Source organism: Lynx canadensis, chromosome D3 (assembly GCF_007474595.2).
Source record: "Lynx canadensis isolate LIC74 chromosome D3, mLynCan4.pri.v2, whole genome shotgun sequence".
In the NCBI taxonomy this organism is placed as follows: Eukaryota; Metazoa; Chordata; class Mammalia; order Carnivora; family Felidae; genus Lynx; species Lynx canadensis.
In genome coordinates, this window is record NC_044314.2 from 72,039,836 (window position 1) to 72,059,469 (window position 19,634).

Here is a 19,634-nt window from a genome sequence, read left to right on the forward strand (position 1 = left end):
GATGGATTTAAGTATAAATGGGATACTGTGAAATGGCTACAAATCGCTGCAAAGATAGTTACATGGTGGACCGAACACAAGGTTATACCTATTCTACTAATGTGACAGTAATTAATCTTAAAAAGACAAAAATTCACCGGCACAATGAACGTGTATGTGAGAGAAGAGACTATCATGTGATACAGATCAACAAAATCATGGAGCTGGAAAGCAGATGAATGGAGCAGTGAAATGACTTAGAAGAAACCCGAAATTGATGCCTATGATAGGAAGGCCATGAAGCAGCAACCCAGGAATTCAAGGTCCAGAGCCCCAAGAAGCTCCAGACATAAGGTGGGACATGGAGATAATCAAATGAGCCAGGACAAGTGCCCATTCCAGATGAAAAAGGTTCAAAACTCAATTTACAGCATTATTTCACATTTGTAACCACAGATAAAATATTAAGATATTAACAAATAATATAAATAAAAGGGAGTTTTAAAATCCTATTTCTTAAATCATCTGTGCTTTACAAGTTTTATACAATAAGCATTTTCTACGTCCTTTAAATGAAAAGGGAAAAACAAAAAAGGACAAGAGAGGATAGAAGGAAAAAAAAGAAGAGAGGGAGTGAGGAAACAAAAAGAAAAGAAAGAAAGGAATAAAGGGAGGGAGGAAGGAAGGAAAGAAAGGGAGTTTCCAGGAAAGAAGGTCTGGTGTTCAATTCTAGGGATTGGCCCTGCCCTGGCTTTTCCTACCTCAGCCAAGAAACCTGCAGTGGGCATGTGACAAGCATTTGGGATCACAACATCAACAGTTTTCTCAAAGCAATCTTTGTGACAAAAATGGCACAGGAGGGGGAAGGATTCCCCAAGCTCTTTGTCAATAACGAGTACAAAAGTTACAGAATTTTAAAAAACCAAAAGCCAGCCCTGGCACTCACCGCTGCTTGGCCTCCTTGATCCGCTTCTTGACATCAGCTTCCCTGCGCAGGGTAATGGCTGTGTTCTGGACCTGCCGCAACATTACCTGGAAATGTACATTGGCGCAAGTGAGGGAGGAGGTGCTCTGGGCCACAGCAGGCAATATTATAACAAACATCTAAAACTTCTTTAAATCACAGGAATTCAAAACCACATACAGAGACTTACTTCTTTCTACAGAAAGTGGTCTTAATGAGGACAAACTCAAAAGCTGTGTTTCACCTGACCAGGCTCACTCACGTGAAGGAGGAAACACCCCCAACTGAAATAATAGTCTACAGACATGTGTGTCAGACAGGGAAGGGTAGAAAACTGCTCAGACTATCACTACTGTGTGTGACCCAGGGCAAGCGACCATCTTCACTTCATTCTTCCTTTCTATAAACTGAGAATACTAACAGTATCCACTTTACATGGTTGTCAGGATGTTGAAATGATTAGCCAAGATTCTCACATATGGTGTATTCAACAGTGATTATGGAAACATCCCATTTTGCAGCTTTAGGGCAAGGAGTTCATGACTACACTGGAGCTGAGCCAGGCCAGCTCTGGGATCCTAATGCCAGAAATGCTAGACAACAGCTGCTCAGATCTAGGGCCTTACCCTAGAGTCCCGTGTGAGGTCTCCACCTAGGCGAACTTCTAATGTCCGAGCTTTGCTCTCCGCCTCCCGTGCCTTCTCCTCAGCTAAAACCCAGAAGAAATCATGAAAAGGAATTCAAAGGTTCAAAATTCTTAGTCATCCTTCCTGAATCCAACAGTGTAGCTCCCACTGGACAAGATGTGTATGCACTTTCAAGGAATAGGACATCTGGGAAAGCAACCTCCCTGCCTGGAATGTAGAGTTGGTACAAAAAGGAACATCCTTTTGTTTGGAGGCCCTAAAGAAAACAGGCACTATTTATACTTGAGACGTGCTTTTTAAACTTTACAAATGAATGAGAACAGGTCAAAAACTGCCCAAGGCAACCAGAGTTACAGCCTCAGCAGGAGCAGGAAGTTATCAAAGTACTCAGCCAATCACTCTCCATCAAGCAGCCCCGAAGCCCTGTCAGCATGACAGACCTTGAGATTTTTGCCCTGGAGTCAGGATAATCAGTTTCACAAGTATTTGGGCCAGAAGACAGTAAGATTCTTCACTCTAGGCAAGCTGAAGAGTTGTCAGTTTTAGATAAGTCCCTATAAATGGCTGATAAAGAGAAAGTAAAATCTGGGGAGAAAAACTGCTGAGAGGATTGGTATGCAGGGGGAGGGGTACAAGAGGAACCAGACCAGTGGTTTAGGAGAACAACTTGCTCCTGGGTGCTGGACGGAGCTTTTTTGGATCCTGCTGTGGCCACAAGTATTCCCCAGACAACCCCAACCTGACTACTCCTGTCCAGGGGGTGGGGGACATTACCAATCCGTGCCACATGTTCAGCTTTCTTCACCTCCTGCTCTGCACGAGTCTTGAAACGGCTTGATGTGTACTTGTACATCCTGAACAGGGGAAAAAGCAACCTGAAGACACAAGCAGCAGTGGGGTAGGACAGCAACCCGAGCAACTCAGGAAACACTCTGCCTTCCTGCCTCCTCCCAGGCTACACTGATAATGAGTCAAAAACAAACATTTCAGCAAAAAAGACTAAATTCCTTATTCCACTGGCCCCTTCCTCCACCTTTGATTAGCAACCCCACTACTCACCAGGTGTGTCATTAATCTCACAGCAGAAATAAATCTCAGCAATCAGCCAGGGTCTTTGCTCTCCTGTGTAGTGTCTAAAGGCCCCTTGGCCCTGAAGCTGAGAGGCTCAGATAGTTCACGGTGCCAGGCAGGGCACCCTCCATGTCAGAGAAGGCACTCATGCTCAACGAGCTTCACCAGCCAACCTCCATAGCTTATCAGCCATCTGTGTCCCTCCCTCAGGACTCAAAAGTTTCTATGTGGTAAATCACAAGCAGCTTAAAGGCCCAAGTGCAATCAACACTGTCAGAGCCTCTTATCATCACTCCTAGCATCATTCCAACAATGCTCCAGAGAATCACAGCCGAGGCCCCATTCTCAGCTCAAGGGAAACAAGACCAGGGTGGGCAGGCCCCTACCTGGGCTTATACAGGCAGCAGGAGAGTCTCTTGGTCTGCACCTTGTGCCCATGAATGAAGATCCTCATCCGGGGATCAATATAGAGCACGGCAGCATAGGCGCGGAATGAGCGCCGCTCTGGCTTCCTAGAGGTGGCAGGAACAAAGGAGTGCTATCACCTACCCCACAATCAGCTTGACCACAGGTAAGGTAGGACAAACTCTCTGCAGGCCCTTCACCTTTCCACTTCACATCTTGGCTTCTCTCACCACCCTGAAGGGCTGCTCCCTCACTGTGGGCACCACACCCCTCACGTCTCCAGCACAGGCACTCCACAGACACTTGACCCGGCCCTACCACTGGCCCCACTACAGACCCAGCAAATCCTCTCCCCTCTCTAGACTCTGGTTTCTTCTGTCAAATCAAGGAACTGGAACCAGAGATAATTAACCTTTTCTTTTGGCTTAGCTGAAGAGCTGCTGTCCCAGTCATCCCTCTGCTTGGGGCAAGAAGACATGGGCATGCTCAGCTTCATCAACTCCAATAGTGGGAAATTCAGGGAACAAGCTCTCCCCCACTCCCTGAAGTCACCTCCAGAGCTTTCCCTCCCTGAGAAAATGGAACACCAGTTCCAAGCCTTCCCTCCCTTCCCAGCCACACTCACGTGCCCTCTGGGGAAGTCTCTGCCATCTGGATATCTCTTGGATTTGAGATTATGTCTAGCTCTGGCTCTCCATTATCCATGAGTTTGAGATTGAAAATGATCACCAGTGTTCCTGGGAAACAAATCCTTTCATTCTCCAGGTGCCCCCTACCCATCCCCAAACTCCTCATGGCTCTGGAGCTACTGGATTCTTTTTTTTTTTTTTTTTTTTTTTTTTTTTTTTTTTTTTGGAGCTACTGGATTCTAGGGGCTGCAGGCTCAAAGCCTACTTACCACTGTCCCCAGGAATCTTCATGAACTGAGACATAACCTCCTCTTCATTGCGGAAGGGAGAATACTTATAGATGAGTTCTGTCTCAATGGCAAACTTCTCCACGTTGTCTGTGACAGGTTCCCGGGTGCGAGCATTCCAGGTGGGCAATGGAACTATCACCTTTGGAGTAAACATGGGCAGATACTTTGAGGGAGGACCCAGAACAGCCTTCCCCCAAAATGTGTATCCATCTCATCCCTCTCCACAGTGGCTCCACAATGCCCCAGTGGTGAGGTCCAAGCTTTGCAGCTTGGCACCAGAGGCTCTGTGGCTTCTGCCCCTTCCCAAGACTCAGCGTCACAGCACTAGATCCTCTGGGATGTGCTGATTTATGCTGTTGGGGGGTCTCTGCATGAGCGGTGCCCTGCTTGGGATGCCCCTGGCCATCCTCCTAATCTGCTAATAATTCTACTCTACTACCAAAAAAATATTTGTTATTATCTAGTAAATCCAAAGATACAAATAAACCTACAACTCAGCAATTCCATCCCCAGGTTATATCCTAGCAGAAACTTCCGCACTTACGTACCAGCAAACATGTAAGGGTAACACAAATATCCAATACAGAATAAATTACACTGTTGTATATTTATACAACGGAATACTGTGTAGTGACGACAATGAACAAACAGCTACTAACATCAACATGGATGGATCTCAAAAACAATGTTAGATGAAAAAGGCAAAGTGGAAAAAAAACCTATGGTAGGAGCCCACTTCTATAAAAGTCATAAACACACAAAACTAAACTGTTACTCAAGAATGCGTACACACAATACAGGTGACAAAACTATAAAGAGAAACAAGGCAATCATCACAAAACCTACCTGAAGGCAGCTCCTTCAGAGGTGCAATAAGGAATACAACTGGTGAGGGGCACACTGGGAACTCCTAGTATCAGTCTATCATGGCAGCTATCATGTTCACTTTATACTTATTCTCCCAACGGTACCCATATTTTAATATACTCTTTCATATTATGGAATTTAATCTTATGTTTATGTTTTTAAAAGTCCTACCCTTATCAACTACACCTCAATAAAACTAAGAGGAAAAAAATCCTCTTTCTTCTAAAACTGTATCCTCAAGTGCCACTCCCACAGGCTTAGATGTACTCCTCCCCCAGCCAGCTGCCCATGAGAGCCTAGGGATGGCTGACTGCTTGATTCCCTCTGTAGAGCAAACCAGTCCAGATACCTCAAAGGTTCAAATCACATGCCCCCCTCCACCTAAGGAAAAAGGGACACTGCATTTTAACAAGTGCCAGGGTGATAAAACTGTTGAGGGTTGGAAGAGATTTTACTGGTTTCTAAGAAGCTTAATGTCTGATGGTATTCATCCCTAGAGCTGGTTTGGACACATTCCTAACCAGCCAAAATGATCTTATTTTGAAATCTTGGCTGAGTTTGCACTAGAGTACAATCCAAAATAGTGACCTTCTAGCACCAAGTAAGGAAAAAATTTCAACCTAGCTTTTTCACCAGGGGAACCGAGTTCCATTTGTGTTCTGTGACTCTGTACCTCACACTGCAACTCCCATTTTTCACAGCAGCCCCAGGTGATAAGAGCTTTTTTTTTTGTTTTTTGTTTTTTTGACAATAATATTACTTTAAACTGCATGTACTTCCACTGGCACCCATCCCTGCCATTGGGACACTTCTTTAGTTTCAATGTCACCACTCTGCTGGTTTTCCTCCTACCCACTCCTGTCTTTTTTGCCACTTTCTCCTCTTCCTACACGTTAAATGTTAGCATCCCTGAGATCCCAAGTCCTCTTCTCACTCTGCATGCTCCTTTAGGTGTGCTCATCTGCTACCAAGGTTTCCAGAGCCTAGGCCTCCCCTCAAGCTCTGGACCCAGACCCGACTGCGTGTCCAGGAGAAAACTTAAGTTCTTCAGCAAAGACTAGCAGAAGAGGATGTCACTCTCTTCCATTCTTCACCAGCTCCAGACAGCCCACTATACCCCAGCTGCCACATCAGAACCTGCATCGTGACCCTCCTTCCCCTTTCTGCTAATCAAACATCAGGTTTGTGGGCCCCTCATGCTAAAGAGATGACAATTCTTCCTACATCTCTCGCCTCCCTACTGCAGCCCTGCAGGCTACACATAGCCAGGGCATCTCAACTAGTTTACTCCAACACCTCTATCTTTCCAATCTAATCACCACACAACAACCAAACTGACCTTTTTATAAAAGATACTGATACTGCTACACCTTTGCTTAAAATCCCTTTGAAACTTGCCGTTTTAAGTCCTGCACACTCACCAAGGCCCTGAGGTCAAGCCTGACTGACCCTCCCTGATCTCCAGAGGCCACCACCTTTCTTCAGGTGGCACCTCTGCCAAGTCCCTTCCCACAAGGGAAGGTGATGGCCTTGAACAGATGATTTCCATGGACTTCACCACCCACCTCCTACCACCCACAGTCCATCAGGAAACATTCCTGAAAATCGCAGCATGGGCAAAAGTTCTCCTGCCCTACCTTCTCCCAAGAGACTGTTCTTTCCAGCCACAGCACCTCTCTCACTCCATGTATGATGGGTGAACTGACGCAGTGCACCAAAAAGGCAAATACATCCACCGGCTTGCCAAGGAAAGGCAGTGGAAAAAGACAACCTTTCATTCCCAACATGAACTAGTTTGCTATGATTTAGGCTCATCTAAACAGGGCCAGCACAAATTTACCCACAGCTAACCACCAGAGATTAATCAGATTGAAAACCTGACCAAATTCACCTATCTATTTATGCAACAGCCATGGATTTCTCTCTGAAAACCCTCTTAACCCCCTCTCTAAAGCTCTAGTCACCACTTCTCACACATGAAAGGAGGTAAGAGTCCAGTCTGAGGCTGGGAAGACTGAGGCTATCCCTGATCCCCACCATGAGGAAGCACAGACCTCACCAGACCAGCTCTGCAGATATGTGAACCACCAGGCCACAAAGAAAATCAATGGAGCATGTGTTTAGCTTACATAGTTAATTACCAACACGTTTTAAAATCAGAATATTCTAGATTCATTAGAACTTCCTTCCAATATAGCAATGATGACCTGGGGCTATTTGTCATCTGCCATTTAGTGAAGAACTTATGACAATGATTTCCATACACTCACCACCTGCTTCACTACCTACCCAGGCCCTATAGGGATCTGACTTGTACCTTCTGATACAGACGATTAAAGCAACATATTTCTTCAAAAGGAAAATACATTCATAGCACATTCCACAAAATCACCATCATATAGGAAAGACTATGCTGCTCCAATTATTAGTTCCTATTATTATTACAGCCTGTGGTCTCCACCCATAGTTATGAAGCCAAAACACTCCCTTTGATAAAACAACTCCATATTGACACCCTGCCAGAATGAATTCAGGCTGCAGCTCTAAAGAAGGTACAAATCCTTGGTTCCTGCCATTTGATGACCCCATTCTCAGAAACAGGACAACTGTTCTCTGAAGCTTTGAGATTTTACCTTCTCTTAAACTAAAAGGTCTGCCTGATGCTTCAACCAATTCATCCAACCAGCTAATCCAGTAACAGGGGTGTGGCTGTAATCCTGCAACCTGAATGAGTCCAGCATCGATGGCAAATGACCTACAGAAAGACCCTGGTCAGATGTGGGAAATGTCTATTTGTGTGCTTGTTTTTAATGTTTATTTATTTTTGGAGAGAGAAAGAGAGGCAGAGAGAGACAGAGAATCCCAAGCAGGCTTCATGCTGTCAGTGCAGAGCCCGACGCGGGGCTCAAACTCATGAATTGTGAGATCACGACCTGAGACAAAATCAAGAGTTGGATGCTTAGCTGACTGGGCCATCCAGGTGCCCCAGATCTGGAAAATGTTAAATGGCAACTCAAACCACAAGGATAGGACCTACCTCATCAATGCCTTCCTCCTCATGAAAGGTCCTGGACAAGAAGAGGCAAGTCATGGTATCCTCCTTCTTGGTGAAGAGTATAAAATCCTTCCCAATGCGCATTGAGCCCCTGAAAGGGAAGCAAAAATGGATTATTCTCCCAGGGATTCAAAAACTCATCTGAAAAAGAAGCAAATTCACTCTCTGGATGTGACTAAAACTGCCTTTAGGAGGCTCTACTCAAGACCTCCCTCCATCCTAGGACCCTGAGCTGAGGCCCACGGCCCTCATTCCTCTGGTCTTCCATCAACTTTCATCACTCCTCACAACTTGCCTGACCCCACTTACCCACCATACAGGGCTCCTTCACCACCCTTATAGGGCACATTCACCAGCAATTGTCAGCCCCAAGTTAGTGTCACCCCCAACCTGCTGCCACAATAGTAACAAGTAATCCTGCTGCCCATGCACCAGGTTCATCTCAGCTACACAAGGGCTGCTGTACTCTTTGAATGTGTCACCATCAAGTTTCCCTCCAGGAACTGACACCTTCAACATACTGACCACATCCAGTTCCCGTCAGGTATTTCTCATTCACTCATCAAATGGCAGAACCATCAAGGGCATAGCCCACGATCTATGCTCATAAGTTCTCAAAAAAAAAACAAAACAAAAAACAACAAAAAAACCCAACGGTATGACCCCAAAGCTCAGCTAAACCTGACCCCCCCAACCATACACAATATAACTCTTAATCACAGTTTTTAAGGCCTATAATTGGCTCATATCTTAGAACTATAACCATCTTCTGTCTCAAAATTGTTTTGCCACCTCAAGCTCATTATGACATAGGTGGTCCCTGCTTCTGTATGCAACTGGTTCTGGGAAATGTGCCTCGAGGCTGGGTTCCACAAGGCAAAAGTCTGAATGGAATCAACTGCTTCCTTCCTCTGGCCACATTCAATCATCTGAGGAACAGGCAAAGACAAGCCTTTCTGGGCAACGTGGAACAGGGCAGAAGTTCTAACAGTTCATTGCCCAATGAACAATGGGACTGTTTAGCTCCCTTCTTCTGAGTAGCTTCTGGGGCTTTATGGCTATTATCTCATTAGTCTCCATAATACCCCAGGGAGCGGATGGCAATGGGAAGCCTCAATACTCTCTTCTATGTACAAATACAAACCAGGCTAGCATGCCAAACACACAAATGAATGCCATGTCCCATTTCCCCCAAATGCTCAGGAAAACACCCAGGACACTATCCAGAGACACCCTGGGGGCTGCCAAGTTCTGTTTTTCATCCTCTAGTTCCTAAGACATTGGCAATGTTCCTTCCCCTGACAATTTCACAGCCCTCCTCCTTCTTCTCTGAAGCTTATGGGTGGCAAAATGAGGCACATTACCTTGCCTTCTGTCAAAGCTTACTCTTGCCCTAATTTGGCAAAAACTCTCACTTTGTGCCTCTTTCTTCCCTCTTTGAACCTGACCTTGGAGGCTGAAGAGCAACAACCCCAAAAATACCATGTCTGCTGGCTTCCTTGCTTCTCAGCCCTATTCTCAGCACAAATCACTCCCTCCTGAAACACTTTTTCAACTTCTGAATTGGTATCAAAATAAATACACTCTCAACACTAGATGGCTCCAACCTCAATAGGTCCTTTACAAATATCATTGCACTAAATTATGCTAATAACACTCTCAACTTCCTGGTCTTCTAATTCTAAGCACAGTCAGAGTCACATTTTGTTTGCTCCTTAAGCTTGCTTTGTAAGAGAGAATGTCAAAGAGTAGAACCCCATTTTCTAGATTAGGAAATAGATTTCAGAGACATGAAACAGCTTGCCTAAGGTCACAAAATTACTAAAACCAGTTAGGAGGAGGTTAGCCTATAATCCAGAAGGGAAGTCAGGGCTTCTTCTATCACACTGACTCTAGGAGACTACAGTCATTGGGGACTTAGAGCACCAGTGCTGGAATCACCTGGGGAACCCACGGAACCCACAGACCCAGTGAATCAGGCCAGGAATCTGCCATGGAAAGATCAAAAGAGAAATAAAATAAGAATCCAGAAACTAGGGGTGCCTGGGTGGCTCAGCTGGTTACACATCCAACTCTTGGTTTCGGCTCAGGTCATGATCTCACAGTTGTGAGTTCTGGCCCCACATCGGGCTCTGTGCTGACAGCACAGAGCATGCTTGGGATTTTCTCTCTCTGCCCCTCCCCTGCTTGCTTTCTCTCTCTCTCCCTCTCAAAATAAATAAATAAACTTAAAAAAGAAAAAAAATCCAGAAACTAGTCTAGGGCTCTCACAGCAATGAGAGCATTTAATCCTTAACTTATTCAGTATGTATTATAATCCCAATTTACAAAGGAAGAAACTGAGGGTCAAAGAAGTAATTAAGTGGCTGAGGTGAGATTTGAACTTGTTTGTGTGACTGAAGTGAGATGGAGAACAGCTCCAGCTCTGCAGTCAGAAGGACCTGGTTCTTATCTCAGCTATACGCTCGGGCCAATATTTTTGTAACTCTGGGGAAATCACTTCATCCCCATAAACCTCAATTTCCTCAGTAGAAAATGAAAATAATAGTCCCTACACCACAAAGGGGTATAATGAGAATTAAACGAAATCATCCAAGTAAAGTTTTTAGCATGGTGCCTGGCACATGATAAGTGCCCATTATTTCCATTTGGTTTCTCCCCTGAAAGACAAATCAAAAAGTCCAGGTACCATGTCCCTCATGTCTTTGTAAGCATTCTCTTCCCCTGCCACACACCCAAAGCACACTGCATGTGAGGGACTACTGATAACGTTAACTAACCAAAGCACCATCCTCTCTCAAACAAAACAACACGTTTCCACAGCAAGACTGGAAACGTGACTCAGAATTCCATTTGTACAAACTCTAAATCTTATTCCATCCAAAGGTATGTACAGCTGGAAGTGAGCACTTCAGAAATAGAAACCTTTCTCTTGGGGCTTCACTGAAAATCAGAACAACACATTCCAAACACCAAACAAGTGGGAACCAAGGGCTGAGAAAGAAGTCCCAAGAGATTTGAAGACATTAGGTAGGTCCCTGCTACAGAGTCCAGCAGGACATATGAGTGGAGACCCTGTCTTCTGGGAGGGAGGGTTCAGATCTTTTACTCACCCTGGATCCCCATATGGCAGGCGCTCAGGGAACAGTGCTGTGACATGAAACAACCCTTTACCATCTCAGATATCCTAACCCCAAAAACAACCACCTCAACCACAGGGTAAAAATAAGAATTTTCCTCAGGAGGAGAGATGTGGTTCCAGAGCACACTGCCAAGAGAAAACTACAACTCCACTCACCCCAATTGGTTTAAGATGTTCATACTTTTCAATCTGTAAGGAAAACTACAGATTTAGAACAAAAGTTACTAAGTCCCCAAACTACCACTTCTTTTTGACTTTTCTTCTGTTCCAGAGTTACAGTGATGAAGGGATCAGGAGCAGGAAAATTTTCATTGGACAGAAGCAAGAGAGCACTGCTTGATTTTGTACGGAGTCCTATGACAGGTTTCTGGTATACTTACGATTTTAACCCATTCCCATACTGCCCAATCTGGGTGGACTCAGGCGTTCGCTTGGCTGACTTCCCAAACTGGATCACACTGGCAGCATCACCTGAAGTGGCAGGCACAAAAGAAAGTGAAGCATTTGCATTTCTTTCCCAGGATCCTCAAAAATCAAAGGTCTGAACCTTGTTAAATACAAGCAGGGCTGTGTGTATGGAGGCAATCTCAGACTGGCCTGTCAGCACCACCATTACTATGACCTTATTCTGTTACCAGAACATGGTATGAAGGCTGACGGAGACCTCTGTAGTTCTAGCTCTAGGATGTTGTGCAAGCTGATAAGTACACTGTCAAGAGACAGGTAATCTGACTGACTTCAGGTTGCCACTCAGATCCTATCTCCCATGCTAGGACAAGACCTGGCAAATCCATTAGTGGAATTAAGCCTATGATCCTGCAACAGACCTCTCTCTCCAGATGGATCTTCTAATCACAACAGTGAGGTAACAAAAACAACACGATAAGTTTTTTGTAAAAAGAGTTACGTCCTCCCCCAAAGAAGCAATCATCTCATCACTTACTTGGATCCATTCCTGCTCCATCATCCAAAAAGCAAAGCATAAATCCTCCTCGAAGGTCCTCTCGCCTTTCTGTAAAAGAAGCAGTTGCCATTACTGGGTAGTTACCTATCAGAGGGTGGCAACACGGGTAAAATCAGAATGTATACCAATGTGACATTTGATCCAAAAAGGTTAGAATGCCAAATCTAGCTCCTCCTTCTAACAGCCTTAGCTAGTGTGAAGTAAATGTCAGAGCCCTTGAGGGTGGGCCTTACTATCAAAGGTTCTCCAATGCTTTCTAGTTCATGACAAAGCTTGAGAGAATCTTTGAGGGCAGGAAATACCTGGTCCACTAGACTAACCACACCAAGGACCACTAAATATCATGTATTTCACACAAACCTCAATCATCCTTCTGCCTCTTTCCACCTGGATTACTTCTACCTCTGTCCTCTGCCATGGACCCCAAGCCACTAAAGCATTCCAACTACTACACACTCTACCTTATCAATACTCCTCAAATTCAACAGAGCATCTCCTTTGTGGGTTAAGTTTGGGGTAGCCATCAGACAAAGCAATCAAGCCAGACACGCCACGGGCACAGCGGTGACAGCTACTATCCAGACAAACTGCTATGTCTATGTGTGACTAGCCCCAGGCTAACTTTAGTTTCTGGGCTATATGTATTCATTGCCACATCTTCTGCTTGGTACGGGTCCTTGAAATGGCTCCCCAACCTAGGAATGAGATGGCACAAGGTGTAGTGAGAACTTCCTGGTTCCCAGCTGGACTTGCTCAACTGGAAGGAGGAGCAGTCTTTTGACAAAAGAAGTCCTTTGACAGTGCAGCCATGGCAAGGCTTCCTGGTCAACAGGAAGGGAACAAAACAAACTGACTGCCATTTCAGTAGGTGGAAGAACCTCTTCTTTCGGTAGCTGTCTTCTTCAGCAGCAGGTGGTTACTCAAAGTAGTCTGGGTCTAAGCATCTCACAAACACTAAAGAAAAGATTCTCCAATAGGGAAGGGGACCATACTGGAGTTTCCAAGGTGCCTTTGACCAATGATGAGTACTGTGTTGGCAAAGGAGGAACAGCACGGGCTTTGGAATCAGGAGAGCACTTCTATTAAAAGAAAGGTCTATGTAAGGTACTACGGAGACAAGCCCAAGACTGCTTTGGAGACTACTTCCTGAGAACTTTTTTGTCTCCCCTAAGCTGAGGTTCACCAACTTCATACACTATCCAAGCTGAGGAATCTCAGTTTAAAACACTCTTTGTCCTCTCCTAAGGCTAAAGATTCAAGGGAGTCATGATCACCTTCGTTAAATGAACTAGTTAGTGTAATTTAAAACACTATTTCAAAAGTACTATAAAGCACAGAGATTTTCAAGTATCACTAAATGTTCAGGAATTTAGCTCTACTAAAATGTTAATAACAAGTGCTTCTTGAAAGTTGAAGAACAAGGATCTTCCTGGAAGTACTACTAGTAGATAAGAAAATTTCTCCTTATGGCAGTGCCTCTTATCAAAGTATGGAGAATCCAAATGAGATCTAGTAAGCAGGAGCAAGTGCAAGAAAAGTGCAAAAAGACTTCAAAATTTCCTTCTGGAGGAAGCAAGGTATCACATGGAGACTCAATCTGGGTCAGATACAGAACATGGTAAAAGTGTTCTAAATCTAACCAAGAGCCATTTGCTGTACACTTCAGCCATAAAATGTACATGAAGACTGTGCTTCGGGATTCAGAAATTGGTTCAAGCCAAGTGCATTTCAAAAGTCTTCAAGGGGCGCCTGGGTGGCGCAGTCGGTTGAGCGTCTGACTTCAGCCAGGTCACGATCTCGCGGTCCGTGAGTTCGAGCCCCGCGTCGGGCTCTGGGCTGATGGCTCAGAGCCTGGAGCCTGTTTCCGATTCTGTGTCTCCCTCTCTCTCTGCCCCTGCCCCGTTCATGCTCTGTCTCTCTCTGTCCCAAAAACAAATAAACGTTGAAAAAAAAAAAAAAAAAACAAAAGTCTTCAAAGATGACTGGCATTTCTGGAACACTAAATAGGAAGTTACTCTAGGCCCTTGTGTTTGTTAGAATAGGATTTGCAGGCTGTTTTAACACAAAATCACCACTTAACAGGGGGTCTGAGATACCTTTCTTGTTCAAAGACTTCATTTCAAAGATTTTTCATATGGTTTACAAGGGTTAAGAGATCCACCAATAGAGGATCCTCCTGGCCACACAGTGATCAACAGCCTGTATGCAGCTAGTAGTAACCAAGTCCATGATCAAGTGCAACACTGCCTCAGGGCCAAGAGAGACTAGCTGACACAGCAGTCACTTCTTCAACTTTGTAAATATGCAATGTGGTATCTTTACCTGGCTATAATGCTTATCCTAATCACTCATTTATTCAATGAGCATTTACTGAGCACTTCCTCTGTGCCTGGCTCTGTGATAAAAACAACAGTAAACAATACAGATATGATCACTGCCTTCACAGAGCTTAGAGTCCAAAAGCTGCTACTCTCTGTAGAAGGTTAGGTAATCAGGAGGGTTTAAGCAGGAGACCAAGAAGAGTAACAGCAAGAGCAAAATGTAGTCTGCGTTAAGAATCAGCTGAAGACCTTGTTAAAAATACAGATTCTGGGCTCTACCCTGGAAAGTCTGTGTGAATCTGAGGTGGTACCTAAGAATTTTTATTTCTTTTTTTTTTTAATTTTTAAAAATATTTTTATTTATTTTTGAGACAGAGAGAGAGCATGAGCAGGGGAGGGGCAGAGAGAGAGGGAGACGCAGAATCCAAAGCAGGCTCCAGGCTCCAAGCTGTCAGCACAGAGCCCAACTCGGGGCTCGAACTCAGGAACCACGAGATCATGACCTGAGCAGAAGTCAGATGCTCAACCGACTGAGCCACCCAGGCGCCCCAGAATTTTTATTTCTAACAAGCTCCACAGGTGACGCTGTCCATCAACAGACCACTCTTTGAGAAGCACTGAACTAGAGAATAAAGAACCCATCGCATCCCTGCTTAAAACAATCTCCTCAGACATTCCACAAGTTAGAGATGTATTCCTAACACCTGATATTTACTTTGTCAGTCATTTGAGTGATATATGAAGCCTCCAAGCAAAGGATTTTGATGAAGAACAGGGAGTTCTGGAGAGAGGAGAGTCTAAGCAGCTGGGGGTTGTATGCTTCCACTCCCATCATACATTTTGGAACCAAGACAGGGAGGGCAAAGCCAAACTGTCTTCTTTGCAGTTGTGCCTCAGATCCTGGTAGCAGCTATGTAAGATTATCAGAACAAATTTGGAAGGATGCACATCTAAGCTCCCCCCAATATGGCTAAGTCTAGCTTCTCCAAATCAGCCTGACATCCCACATCCCATCATCCAACTCTCACTGGGGAGAAGACAGGAAATAGAAGCAGAAGAAATGTAAAATGGAGCTAATAAATCAAAAGTCAGAGATGATAAAATAATGTCCTCAGCAGAAGTTGTAATAAAATGACATCCAAGTTCTTGTTCTTTTGCCATCTGAGCACTATACATTTCAGGTTCACATGCTCTAATTTTCCATTTCTATGATTCGGCATCACAAAAGGGATCTTTCTTTGAGAAGTGACACTCCTATACAAAGAAGTCAAGAAAGTCAATAAAAATACCAAATCTACTTCTGACAGGCACATTATGGTATGACCCCATCTAATAGGAATGTTTTGGGTGAGTGAACACCTCTGCACTTTAAGAGTCTGGTTCCTTTGTCACCCTTCTTAGGTTTAAATACAATCTTTTAAAATGTGAATTTGTAGTGAATTCAAACTAAATCTGATGTTTGAGGGGATTTCCAAGTTCAGTATCAATCTAGTTTCAGAACGGGAGACAGGAAAATACTTTCCCCTCTGTACCAACAATAAGAACTTTATAGTACTAGGATATTACTGATTTTATTATTCTACTTGTAAAATCAGGTTGCTTTTATTCCTCCTGTTGAATGTGTTAATAAGGCCCTGAGATAGAAAGAGTGAAGTGATACCTCAGCCAAGACTCCCAATCTCGAGCTATTTGGAGTAAATCAAGTCTTTTTCCAAAATGCTGTAGTCCTTACTGATTCTATCATACCATTTAATCTTTAACTGCCTTGACAATTCCCTTAAGACCAAGTTATTGTTCTCTAATCATCTGCAGAGTGCTGTCTCTCCAATTAGAGACTTAAGTTCTCTAATGAGAACTTAGAAAAGGCCCCATCACATCCTCTCTGGACTCCTCCCAAAGCACAACAGCAGTAAGAACACTGAGCACAGAATAAATGCACAGTTGGCCCTTTTCATTTAAATTGAAATCCAACTGTTATGCTCCATTTTGAGTATAATGGACAAAATTTTCTTAGTGAAATTCACCCGCCGAAGGTGGAAGGAGGGGACAGAGATGATCTCTGTTTAAAACTGTTTCTTTCAAATAGACTCAGCTCTGATGATTTTTCCTTTCAATGTCACTTGGAGTAGAGGCCCTTTCTCTGCTTTACCATCTGTGCAATAATTAAGACAACTGCTGATTCTTTCAGAGGTAGCTGTAATTGCTCCTCATCATAGCACACTTGAGATGTAAGATACACAGTAACTTGGGAATGGTTCCTCCATTTGGCCTTAGGGTTTAAGTAACCATCTTCTAAGACTCTTCTGCTATGCCTTTTTCCTGTTCCTTTCTTCTAAAAATAAAAGAAGTCTTATTTTCACCACTTCGGCATAGCTTTTTGAGAAGGCTTTCAGAATTTAAACAGTATAGCTGACGTTTAGCTGTCCTGAATGATTTTCTTTGCTCTAAAGAAAATGTGCATGAGAAATCCATCATATCTAGGGAGATTCATCATAATTATATAACATTGAGGTTCTGAGAATCACTTCTTAGTTATGTGCTTGTTCCCATTTATCAAATGAGTGAGTCCATGAAGAGGGGCTATTTGATAATTGTATATTCCCACAAAAACTACCAGTATTCTCAGATGTTAGTCAATGTTATTCAAAATATTAGCCTAAACCTTTCAGAAGACTTTAGAAAAGTTTATCAGAAAAACAGAGTATGCTAGCCAAATTGGATTTAAAAGCTATCTTCCCCTATTCCCCTTCCACATTTCTAGCATTCAAATTACCAAAAAACATGCTGGTACAAACACTGAACAGGCAGAAAGCAAACTAAAAATGATAATTTAAAATTTTTAAAAAGCCAATGATAATGACTAAGAATTCTTCCACTGTTGTACCTACTCCAGAAAAAAAAAGAATTTTACTACCAAACAGCAGAGCCAATTAAATAAGCAAAACAGTAGACACTGTTAGTATCTTTAAATTCCAAGCAAAGCAGCCCTCCTTTCTGACATTTCTGCCTGAGAACATCTCAGCGAATTCCAGCACCAACCCAGTTAACCTACCTGTTTTAGGCAACTGACACCAGCAACCCTCCAAGTCCTTGCTGAGGTTGCAGAGGAAGTGGCCTCCAATAAGCTCTTTTTGGCCTCAGGTAGCAGTAAAATCAACCAATCAGTAAGCCAACCAATCAAATCACTGGTACTTGGTCACTTTGTTCCCCACTACTCTACTCCATTAACCCATAAACCTGTCAGTGGCTACTTAAGTAGATCTATAGATCTGGACACCACACGTTAGTTCCCTTGCACCAAAATTTTTGGTTTCTATTATATGCCTGACCAGGAATGCCCTGTTTCTACCTGTGACCTGGAATAATCAAGCTCTTAAGCATTTCTTCTTAGGCATAGCAATAAATTCATTCAAAGGAACTGAACATCAGAGGAAAGGACTGACATTAACTTAGACTTACCTGCATAAATATCTATTCTGGTGGCATCAGCATCTCTGCAAAATTAAAAGAAAAAAATCAAGATCCAGTTGAAAATATGAAGTATCAACCATCAAAATGTACAATATTTTAAGTGGGATGCATACTATTTTGAGTCTATTTTCAGGAAGTCACACAGAAATTCTGTATCCATTACACTTTCACACTTAGTAATACTGTTTTCCTTATGTGTCTGTGAAACACTTCTGAAGCTCTGAACTATTTAAAATAATCACATGACACATAGGGCCTGGATACATTTTTTAAATACAGATTTCACAGTAAAAACATCTAGAGAATAAGAAAGAACACCATCCTTTACACACTAAAAAATGACTCACAACTGTGTTTCTCTCACTCACTTGATTGCAATCATAAAAAATGTTCCAGTAACTTGTCCATTTTTCTTTGTCACAAAATGTTAAGGGAAAAAAAAATCATCTGCCACGAAGCCTATGAAAAATCAGGTCTCAGAGTATACACACTACAGTCAACATACTAATTCACAAGCCCATAATCTTATCCTAACCTAAAAGGAAGTTGGGGCACTCCATCAGACTCCAACCATTAGCTGAAATAACAAGTTCAGTCATCAAGAGCAGCTTGAAGGTAATCTAGTCCAATTCTGCCAACTGCAGGCAAGGAAAATGAGGCACGGAGAGTTTCATCAGTTTTATTTTATTTTTTTAATTTTTAAAGGTTTTTTATTATTTGGAGAAAGAGAGAGAGAGACAGACAGACAGACAGACAGAAAAAGCACAAGTAGGGGAGGGGCAGAGAAAGGAGACACAGAATCCGAAGCAGGCTCCAAGCTCTGAGCTGTCAGAGCCCAATGCGGGGCTTGAACCCACAAACCGTGAGATCATGACCTGAGCCAAAGTCAGACACTCAACCGACTGAGCCACCCAGGTACCCTAAGTTTCATCAGTTTTAAGTGGGGGGAAAAAAACCCACTCAAGTCCATTCAGTTCTATATGTACCTATTCCTAAAAACATAAAAACATTTTCAAATATGAGAAAAATTAGCAAAATGTGTGCATGAACAGTAACATATACTCCTAGCAATCTCCAATTCACCATAGGATATAAAAAAAGACAGTCTGCCACAACACACCATGGTCTCACAAAGCTAATAAGTGGCAAAGTCATAGTTCCATTAAGCTACAGCATTTTTAAATTGAATACAAAAATTATGACTCAACCAGGATTGAAACAAAATGGAACTTTTCTGGTTAAACAACTTATTAACAAACACACTTTCATGAACAGTCCAGTGAATAACAATAAAAGTAATAATAGCATAGATTTATAGTATAGATATAGATACAAACAGAAAATTACCCAGCAGCTCATTAACTAGGGATCTGTTTAGAAAGTACTTCTACTCTCAGGGCACCTAGGTGGCTCAGTCAGTTAGGCATCTGACTCTTAAGTTTGGTCCAGGTCATGATCTCCCAGTTTGTGGGATTGAGCCTCACGTCAGTCTCCACAATGACAGCATGGAGCCTGCTTGGGATTCATATTCTCTCTCTCTCTCTCTCTCTCTCTCTCTCTCTCTCTCTCTCCCCCTGCCCTTCCCCTGCTCATGTGCACATGCACATATGCATTCTCTCTCTCAAAATAAGTTAACTAATTAAAAAAAATGGAAGTACTCTACTCTCAATTCTTACCCTCTTCCTTCATTAGTCATCAACACTTGGTCAATAAGCAATGTGTCTGAATTTTATGTCTGCATTCAGAAACAAAACTGAGAGAATATTTTCATAATTATGAACAGAATCGTGATTTGGATGTTCCTATTTGCTTATCTTTGAGGCAACCTA

At 43.1% G+C, this 19,634-nt stretch overlaps 1 protein-coding gene across 4 annotated transcripts in view; it reads right to left on the reverse strand.

Annotated features, from left to right (window-relative positions):
* Positions 1-19,634, reverse strand: part of MORC2 (MORC family CW-type zinc finger 2) — a 40,586-nt gene that overhangs the window by 11,681 nt on the left and 9,271 nt on the right. For all 4 annotated transcript variants that reach the window (XM_030335664.1, XM_030335663.1, XM_030335667.1 and 1 more), the window contains exons 3-12: positions 17,794-17,828; positions 11,993-12,061; positions 11,430-11,520; positions 7,890-7,998; positions 3,965-4,124; positions 3,692-3,803; positions 3,048-3,173; positions 2,365-2,444; positions 1,570-1,652; positions 926-1,011 (exon numbers count right to left, since the gene is read on the reverse strand). In XM_030335664.1, coding sequence (XP_030191524.1) covers positions 926-1,011; positions 1,570-1,652; positions 2,365-2,444; positions 3,048-3,173; positions 3,692-3,803; positions 3,965-4,124; positions 7,890-7,998; positions 11,430-11,520; positions 11,993-12,061; positions 17,794-17,828 — 951 coding nt within the window. The remainder of the gene's footprint in view (positions 1-925; positions 1,012-1,569; positions 1,653-2,364; positions 2,445-3,047; positions 3,174-3,691; positions 3,804-3,964; positions 4,125-7,889; positions 7,999-11,429; positions 11,521-11,992; positions 12,062-17,793; positions 17,829-19,634) is intronic.